We start from the raw sequence: 9,576 nt of genomic DNA, 5'->3' as shown, positions 1-9,576 counted from the left end.
GGCGGTACCTAAGCGCGTGTCCCTGCGCATGCGTAGGACATTCAACTCCGGTCCCCGAGCGCCTGTCTTAAAGGGAAAACAAGTTCGACCGCGTCCGGCTTCTGCGCCTGCGCAGTATGCCCCCCCTTCCCTGTATAGTAGTGCCACCGCCAGAAGGCTGAACCCGGAAGTGGTGCCGCCTTCTTCTTCTCCTCTGCCTTGGAGCTTGTATGTCGCAGGATGCTGAACGCCCCTTCCCAGGAGTTCCCTGCCCCCGGGTCCCAGCAGAGGGTGGCCCTGGCGGGGCGGAGCAAGGTGAGGAGGGTCCCCGCTGAGGCCGGGTGGGGCGAAAGTGGGCTTTTGGACTTCAACTCCCAGCATTCCCAGCCACTGTGGACAATAGCGGGGGATTCTGGGAGCTGGAGTCCAAAACATGGCGGACCTGGGGGGAGTCAGGTGTAGAAGTGGAATTCAAAGCCATGGCTGCATTAGTTTGAGACATCAGTATGCCAGGGGATCTGGTAGCACTTTTGAGACTGATTAAGGTTGCATCTACACTGTAGAATTGATGTAGCTTGACACTCCATGTTGTGGGATCATGGGAGTTGAATCTGTGGATGTGGAAAGCCTGCATTTAGATATCTTATGGCTATTTCCTCTTTCTGAGTCGCATCAACCAATGTCTCAACTAGAAATAAGTGACAGGTTCTAAGCCTGTTCATCCTGAGTATCTCTTATCTGAAATACTTGGGTTCAGAAGTGTTTTGGAATATTTCAGATTTTGTCATTCCCATATCTGCAAATGTGCTATCTTGGAGATGGGACTCAAATCTAAACATGAAATTCATTTATGTTTCATGTATATCTTATGCATGTAAAGTTTCTTTTAGGCAGTGTATTGTCAAAGGCTTTCATGGCAGGAATCACTGGGTTGTGAGTTTTCTGGGCTGTATGGCCATGCTCCAGAAGCATTCTCTCCTGATGTTTTGCCCACATCTATGGCAGGCATCCGCAGAAATTGTGTGGTGTATTGGAAAACTAGGCAAGTGAGATTTATATATCTGTGAAAGGTCCAGAGTGGGAGAAAGAACTCTTGTCTGTTTGAGGCAGGCGTGCATGTTGCAATTGTCCACCTTGATTAGCATTGAATAACCTTTCAGCTTCAAGGTCTGGCTGCTTACTGCCTGGGAAAATCCTTTGTTGGGAGGTGTTAGCAGGTCTTGATTGATTCATGTCTAGAATTCCTCTGTTTTCTGAGTGGTGTTCTTTATTTACTGTGCTGATTTTAGAGTTTTTCAATACTGGTAGCCAGATTTTGTTCGTTTTCATGGTCTACACCAGGATCACTAAACGCAGCAATGCCCAAACACGAATCAAGGAAATGAAAAGCCCTGCAGACTAATTCACCCAGAGAAGTCAGCCATAGCAGAGCACTTGGTGAACCAACCTGAATACAGCATATTATTTGAGAACACAGAAATGTTGGACCACGCTACCAACCACCATGTCAGGCTACACTGAGAAGCCATTGAAATCCACAAACATATGGGCAATTTCAACAGAAAGAAACTCACAGCAACCCAGTGTTTCGGATTATTTCGGATATTGAATTACTTGTATTTGCAAATATGCTATCTTGCAGATGGGACTCAAATCTAGACATGAAATTCATTTGTGTTTCATATATAGCTTATGTGCATAAAGTTAATATTAGACAATGTTTTTAATAATTTTCTGCATGAAATAAAGTTTGTGTACATTGAATCAACAGTAAGCAAAGGTGTTACTATCTCAGCCAGCCATCTGGACGATTTCAGCTTTTGGAGTGTCAGCTATTTTTGTAATTCTAGATAAGGGGTACTTACTTAAGCTGTATTTGAAAAAAAACCTCATTTTTATCAAGTCTTATGTCAAGAGTCAGACGCCAGTTATCATACAAACAGAGTTTATTCCGAAGATAAGCCAGAAAATAACATAAACACAGGAAATATCCTTGAAACACTTCACTTTTCAGTGTTTCGAGAGTAGATTGGACAATAATAACTCAAAAACGAGCCACGCTAATTTCCCATGCTGGCATTCAATAAAAAACTAAATAACACTTCTATTCAGATTTGGAAAACAAATAGAGTTAATTGCTGGAAAATAAACAAACTAGAAAAGCAATAAAGCTGCTTCCACGGTGCAGATAAGCCGAAAGCCTCAAAGGGATGATGAATAGCCGTCGTCAGAGGAATCCAAGGTCAGGTCAGGAGGCAGCAGAAATTCCGAAAGACAAACCAATAGTCAGAAGCCGGGAGTAGCCGTCAGTCAGAAGGTGTAGACAGAAGCCAGGTCAAATTCAATCCAAAGTCCGAAGAGGGTGCAGTCATCCAAAACAGGTCCACGATAAGACACAGCGAGAGCCAAGCTAGGTGATATCAGCAGATTCAAATCATAGTCCAAGTCCAGTCTTCATAGAAACACAGAGATCTCAATGGCGCCTCAGCAACACCTTGCCACACGCAAAGTGCAGTGGCCAAACATTCCCATTTTATTCCCCTTCCTCCTGGGTGACCAAACACTCACACCCAAACACCAGGTGTCCCAAATCTACTCAGAGTCTGAACTCCACACAGCTAGAGCTCGTGGATCTGGAGTACCTAGCAATTCGTCGGAGTCCCAATCATCCTGCCCACACTTAGCCCCATGAACACTTAAAGAACCATCCTCCCTTCTCCAAGCATCCCAATTGGGATCAGCTCCTGCAGAAACCCCAGGTTCAGAAGTATCCATAGGCCCCAAATCCCCAGACATCTCCGGCGGCTGTGCCCATTCAGTGCCCGCTTCCCCAGCCACCACCTGTTCCTCAGCATCCATCTCCCCATCTGAATCTTCCTCAGAAGATCCCCCATATAGCTCTCTAAGTCGCTTCCTGCGCAACTCCTCCAGTGAACCCTCATCACGAGGGTTTTTTCGTCCTCTTCGAATTCCATCACCATCAACCATAATCCCCGAAGGCGCAGTCACAACATCTTAATCCTTGTAGATGGAACAGCACCTGGCTGTGGCTGATCAGGGCTTTGGAAAGAGTCTACAAAAGCTTCAAGGCATCTATCCATGTTGACATCTTTAAGACTACATTCAGGCATTGAGACTATTTGCTATAATTGTGGTATCATGAGTCAAAAGTAAACAAAACTATAAGTGGAGAAGCATGAATGGAAACAGCTCTATATTGTTTAAAAATGACATAGACAGGTCTGTTGTTGTATGTGAGACTATAAGTCTTCAATTGTTTGTTGTGTTGTCATGTATTTAAATCAGTTGAATAATGTTTAAACTGATTTACATGAAACTCGTACCAATTCAGAAATAGGTCTTAGGTTGTGGTTATTTGTTAGTGAGTGAGACAGACAAGCAAATCTTTTTTTCTTTTAAGCCATTTGGCAACAGTGCAAGTATGCCAACTAGTTCCTTGCTAAGCAATGTGAACGTCTGTGAGAATTTTGGAGGACTTTTACAGATAGCATGAAACTTTGTGCTAGTCTGGTCTCATATAGGTCTTTTCATTTTAATTATAAACAACAAATGTTATTTTATCTATGTTATGTCTCTAAAATATATCTACCCGTAAAGACAAATAGATTATAGGTGAATAAATCGTACATTATGACTGTTTCAATTGTGTTAAGACAACATGTCTTACTGGAAGGGACAATAATGCTGATAAAATTAGAAGTCAACAGGAAAGCCACCATAAAGATAGATTGATTTGTGAGACAAAGCTGTCAATAACTGGGAGTGCATCTACCCTAGAATTAGTGCAGTTTGATGCCACTTGAACTGCCATACTGCAAAACTGTTGAATGCTGAAAGTTGTTGTTTTGCAAAACACTAGCAGTCTTTGGCTAAAAAAGACGAAAGGCTTTGTAAAACCAAAACTGCCATGATTCCATAGCATTAAGTCATTCCAGTTAAAAGGTATAGAACTACATTAATTCTAAGCTGTAGATGCACTGTAGGCCTTTTGGGGGTTATTAATTCATAGTGTTTCCACAAGTTGAAGTTGACTTGATGGCAAAACAGCAATATCACGCATGCACACATACGTATCCTTGCTAACTCACATCTAGAATACCAAGGCTTTAATCTTATTTACTTGTTTAGTTACCCTTATCCATATATCTTTGTAGGTCCCTTTGAAACCAGGTCGAAGTCTTATGGACTGGATCCGGCTAACTAAAAGTGGGAAGGATCTGACAGGTCTAAAAGGAAGGTTAATAGAAGTAACTGAAGAAGAGCTTGCCAAACATAATAAGAAAGAGGATTGCTGGATATGCATAAGAGGTAAATTGTACTGATACATCTGATTATGTATTGTTTGCTTTTTAATGATAGCTTAATAACAACATTGTGCTGGTAAGTCTCTTAGCCCTGTAAGAATGTAATGTCTTACCATTATCTAGGTGTAATAATGTTTAAATGAATGTATTTGCGCTTTTGCTATCCTTTGACATTTTCTATTTATGCTACTTACAGAGGGGAAAAAGAGTTATAGCTAACAAAGTTTAAATATTTTAATTTTAGAAGCTGTACTGATACAGTTAGAATAGAAATGAATGCACATACAAAAATCAATTTACAAGCAAATTTGCATATTTTAGTCCTTCAGCAAGCAAAAGATCACTAATATATAAGGATTATAATATAATCCAGATTCCTTTTTTTAATTGGATCTTTTTAACTGAATATTTGGATAGGAAGAACTTACTTTCACAAAGCTATCTCGATTTGGGGTTTAGGAAAGGTATCATTTGCCTCTTATATAGTAACAAATGACTTGCTATATTTGTGACTGCACTTTTGGATGTAGGACTCAGTACATAATTTATATCTCATCCTTAATCAGCAAGGCTCCTTCTCTGAAGAAAAGTTGTGCCAGATATCTGAACTGGAACTAAGTTTAGGTGAATATCCGTTTGAATGGGAAACTAAAGAACTATTAGGAAACACTTGGTTTGCTTTATTTGGTTTCCACAGTGCTGAAATAGAGGTGATATAAAAGTTTGTGTTTTGCTCATTGAATTTCAAGCTTTCTATAAAACCTCCCCCACTGCTTCCTATTTTATCCAAAATGCAATACTTACTGTCTTTCTGGTTATGTCACACATTACTTCATACTTTGCATTGTTGTGTAAAAATTCTTGTTTGCAGAGTGTCACTGCAATGTTTGGATTACAACATAATAGCTTTACTGGAACACACCAAGGGCCAAGATGTTTTTCTGTAGAGACAAGCTAGATGTCTTCGAAAGTAGCTGGAGGCTGTAAATCCTAGTTTTAGTGATTTTTTTTGTTTTGATTTTTCTTGCTTTAGCATTTTTGTAAACCTCCTTGAATTCCACACAAGGAAAAAGTGGGATATAAAATAATTAAATAAGACTTGCAATTTAACAACGTCCCCATCTCTGATCTGCAGTCTCTTTGTGAATGTGACCAATGCCCTTTTAGCTTCTTCCTGGAAGACTAGTTTCTAGAGGCAGAATCGTGTATCTGTTATTTATTTTGTAGCTCTTGAACTAGTTAGCCAAACACTGCTTTAGGTCAGATTCCAGCTGTAACGGCTTCACAAATGAGGAAGAGGCAAAGCTGCTTGCTGTAAATCCACATTGGTGCATGTATAACATTAAAAGCAGCCATGTGAATATGGATAACAGTAGTACAAGTAATTATAGTGGGTGAACCAATAAGTCTATATGCAATTGAGATTTCTAGTCCCATTCCCTGCAATAATTCTTACAATTTAATGTAAGCATGGGCAAACTTTGGCCCTCCAGGCATTTTGGACTTCAACTCCCACCATTTCTAACAGCACCAGGAGGGCTGAAATTTGCCCATGCCTGATTTAATGTATCTAAAAGTGGAAACAAGCATTGGCCTCACTTAGTTGCTGGTTCTAGCTTGGCTCATTGAAGCAGTGGAATTTACATAAATTTGACTTCTCATTGGGCAATTGAATTAGTATTCTAGTTAAGATTCGTATGTAAATCTATATGTTAATTTTTGTACTGATTTATTGTCATTATCTATATATATAAAAGAGTGATGGCATCAGGGCAGCGGACAAAACAACAAAACTACAGGCCCCCCAACCTCGAAATTTGACAACACAACCCATCATCCACGCCTCTAGGTTGATACAACAAAAAGAAAAGAAAAATAAAGTCCTAATTACAGGGAGAGGAATAATAGTTTTTATCCAATTACTGCCAATTACAAGGCAGTTGTATTCTGCCCACTTGGTCTCCTAGCAACCTACTCAGCCCAGGGGACAGGCACAGTTAGGCCTCACTTGGGCCTCTTCCACAGATTATCAGATTTTAACTGGATTATATGGCAGTGTAGACTCAAGGCCCTTCCACACAGCTATATAACCCATTTAAAATCTTATATTATCTGCTTTGAACTGGATTATCTTGACTCCACACTGCCATATAATCCACTTCAGTGTGCATACTAAACATAAAGACAGCCATACAACAGACATTCAATACCACCACTATATCAACAATTTCTCACCAACGCCACAGTAACGCGTGGCCGGGCACAGCTAGTATGCATATATGTATGTTTTTACACAGTTTTTTTAAACCTTTATTGAAAAATAAATTTACCAATCAGGCTGATATACACATTTTTGTAATTAGTTTTTTCTTCTGCAGAAAGGCAGAGTACAATTTTAAGTCCAGCTTTTGCTTTTCACTGAGAAAGCTATAAAGTCGCATGTTAGCTCAAGAAATCTTGCATATTTTTAAAAAAATGATCTGAAAGGTGCATGAAATTGCCCCAGAAAGGTTAGGGATTTGCTTAGCCTGCACAGTTTCCAATACTTTACACTAGATGGCACTCTTAATGCATTTAGCATGAAAGGGCTTTCCAAAGTAAGGTTGGATCAGTATTAATATTTAGCAAATGTTGTATTATCTGTTCATATTTAAGACAGAAATCTATTGAGATGTTTTTTAAAAAATTAATATGTAAAGCGAAACTAACAGATTAGTCTTGCTCCAATGCCTTATTATATCAGTGTTCAATGAACAGGCAGGTATACATTGAAAAATGACCCATAGTTTCTGGAGCACTAATGCTATGTTTCAGAGAGAGGAATTGACAAAACCATTTTAAAGTATTCCTTTCCTAAGAAAACTCTGTGAAGTTCAGGGGTTGCCATAAATAAGTTGACGGGTGATTCAAAGGCATGTATAGACACATTCAGTGCACTGACACACTACTATATGTTGTACTTCATAATGATTTTATGTGTCTCCTTAAAGCCTTAGCAGTTTTATTGTTGAACATGTAGGCATTTGTGATGCATATGGAGAGACCAGGTGTCATCACAGGAGATCTGTGATACCTGCCGTGTTGGAAATGATAGCTACCAAAATAGATGGGATGAGAATAAGCTGCTGGTAGCGTGACAGCTCTTGTTCCCAAAAATAGCCTGTAAGAGAAGCCATGAGTGGAAGGAAGAGGCACGTAACAAAGGGCCCTTCCAGACAGGCCCTATATCCCAGGATCTGATCCCAGGTTTTCTGCTTTAAACTGGATAATATGAGTCTGCACTGCCAGATGCTATCCCTGACAGATGGCTATGTATGAAATATAAAAAACAGAACCAGCTCTCCAAATTAGTTGTTAATTTTTATAGCCTTGTAATCTTAATACCTATGGCAGGAAAGAAGGCAACAATTCCGATTTATGATGAACAGATAATAACTTGCTTTCCCAACCAATCTTGGCTGCCCTCCTTTTGATATATTTCAGCTTGTCAATATCCTACTTCAAATGGGGTGCACAGAATTGGACAGAGTCTTCCAGGTGAGGCCTTAGTAAAGTGGCATAAGGTGGCACTGTTCCCATGATGACTGTACACTTCTGTTGATACAGCCTAGAATTGCATGTTTTTTTTTTCTCCTTCACACAGTGTCTCACATTTTGCTCTTGGTCAGCTAGGATCCATATGAATAGCTATTGCCTGTGCCCACTTTTGCCCAGCTTGAAAGCATTTAAAAAAATTTTATTTTACTTTCCAGGTCTTGTTTATGATGTCACACCATATATGGAGTATCATCCTGGCGGTGAAGATGAGTTAATGAAAGCGGCAGGATCTGATGGTACAGATCTGTTTGATCAGGTAACAAGAGTGCATCTGGCAATCATAGAATTGCCATAGACCACAAGGGCCACCCAGTCCAATCCACTGCTATGCAGGAATACACAATCAAAGCATCCCTGACAGATGGCTATTCAGCCTTTTTAAAATCCTATAGAAAAGGAGACCCCACCACCCTGAGAGGCAGCATATTCCACTGCCAAACAGCTCTTGTCAGGAAGTTCTTCCTAATTTTAGATGGGATCACTTTTTCTGCAACTGAAATCCATTGTTCTGCAAAACAATGCAAAACAATCTTTCCCCCTGCTCTATGTGGCATCCTTTCAAAGGTTCATCTAGGTTCATCAGAGCACAATCCACATACTAAGGGGTTTCTTTCTGGCTCCTGGGTCCTTCTTGAGACTATATGGACTGCCACAGATAACAAACTATAAGTGTCTGAAATTCCACATCTGTTTTTGAAAATGGCTATTTTTTGAAGTTAAAACTTGCCTCTTAAATGGTTGTCCTAGGAGTCTATCAGAAGTAAAAAAGTACAACAAAACAGTAAACAAGTACAACAATTAAAACATATTACAATGAATAAAACACAGTAAAATCACATTATGCAAACAATACATTACATTAAGCATAAAAGCCCATTAAAACATAAAGTAGGTAAAAATAAAATAAAATAAAATTAACCACCAGGTTGGTGGAGGGGGATAGTATGGAGTGGCCAAATTGAACTAAAGTGCCATAGTAAAGTTATAAAGTGCTTCGGGGCAGAGAACAAAGTGCAATTATTTCTTGACCATTGGGTGGGGATAGACGTCCAATTTATTATAAGAACCGAGAACGATGCAGAAGAATATGTAAGTTAATTTTGGTCATGGGGAGTAATTACTCAAAAGCGCAATGAAAGAACCAAGTTTTCAATTGCTTGGAGGGAGGGAGGGAGTTCCAGGGAGGGAGTTCCAGATCCGGGGGGCCACTACTGAGAAGGCCCATTCCCTCGTCCCCGCCAACCGAGCCTGTGATGGAGGCGGGAGCAAGAGAAGGGCCTCCCCGGATGAACGAAGAGATCGTGCAGGTTCATAGGGGGAGACACGGTCACGAAGGTAGGCAGGTCCCAAACCGATTTAATTGTTATAGTATTCTAAATCATAGCAATCTTAGTCTGGATTGGTAGGTAAAATAATATTGTGATGCCTTTTGGAATAGCAAATTAAAACAGTGTAGCTTTTGTATGAAGTAGACCTAGTATATGAAAGCTTATGCTACAAACTTCTTCTCGGTTAGTCTTAAATATACTCCAATATCTCTTTGCATACTAATTTAATCTAGCATAAGGTTTTGTGGACTCCAGTTGGCTTCTGATGAAGAAGCCTGGAGATCATGAAAGCTAATGCCAGAGTAATTCAATCTCCAAAATGCTACTGGGTTCTTTTATGCATAATT

General features: G+C 39.9%; 1 protein-coding gene across 2 annotated transcripts in view; it reads left to right on the top strand.

Annotated features, from left to right (window-relative positions):
• The first annotated feature begins 74 nt into the window (after positions 1-74).
• The window catches only part of LOC100556565 (cytochrome b5 reductase 4), a 29,123-nt gene continuing 19,621 nt past the window's right edge, over positions 75-9,576 (top strand). The window contains exons 1-3 of one of the 2 annotated variants that reach the window (XM_008121710.3): positions 76-294; positions 4,155-4,308; positions 8,057-8,157. In XM_008121710.3, coding sequence (XP_008119917.1) covers positions 220-294; positions 4,155-4,308; positions 8,057-8,157 — 330 coding nt within the window. In that variant the 5' untranslated portion in view covers positions 76-219. Of the gene's footprint in view, positions 295-4,154; positions 4,309-8,056; positions 8,158-9,576 lie in introns of both variants that reach the window. The other variant, XM_008121716.3, reaches the window with a different exon arrangement.

This window comes from Anolis carolinensis, chromosome 1 (genome assembly GCF_035594765.1).
Source record: "Anolis carolinensis isolate JA03-04 chromosome 1, rAnoCar3.1.pri, whole genome shotgun sequence".
In the NCBI taxonomy this organism is placed as follows: Eukaryota; Metazoa; Chordata; class Lepidosauria; order Squamata; family Dactyloidae; genus Anolis; species Anolis carolinensis.
This window is presented reverse-complemented; position numbering and strand designations above follow the sequence as displayed.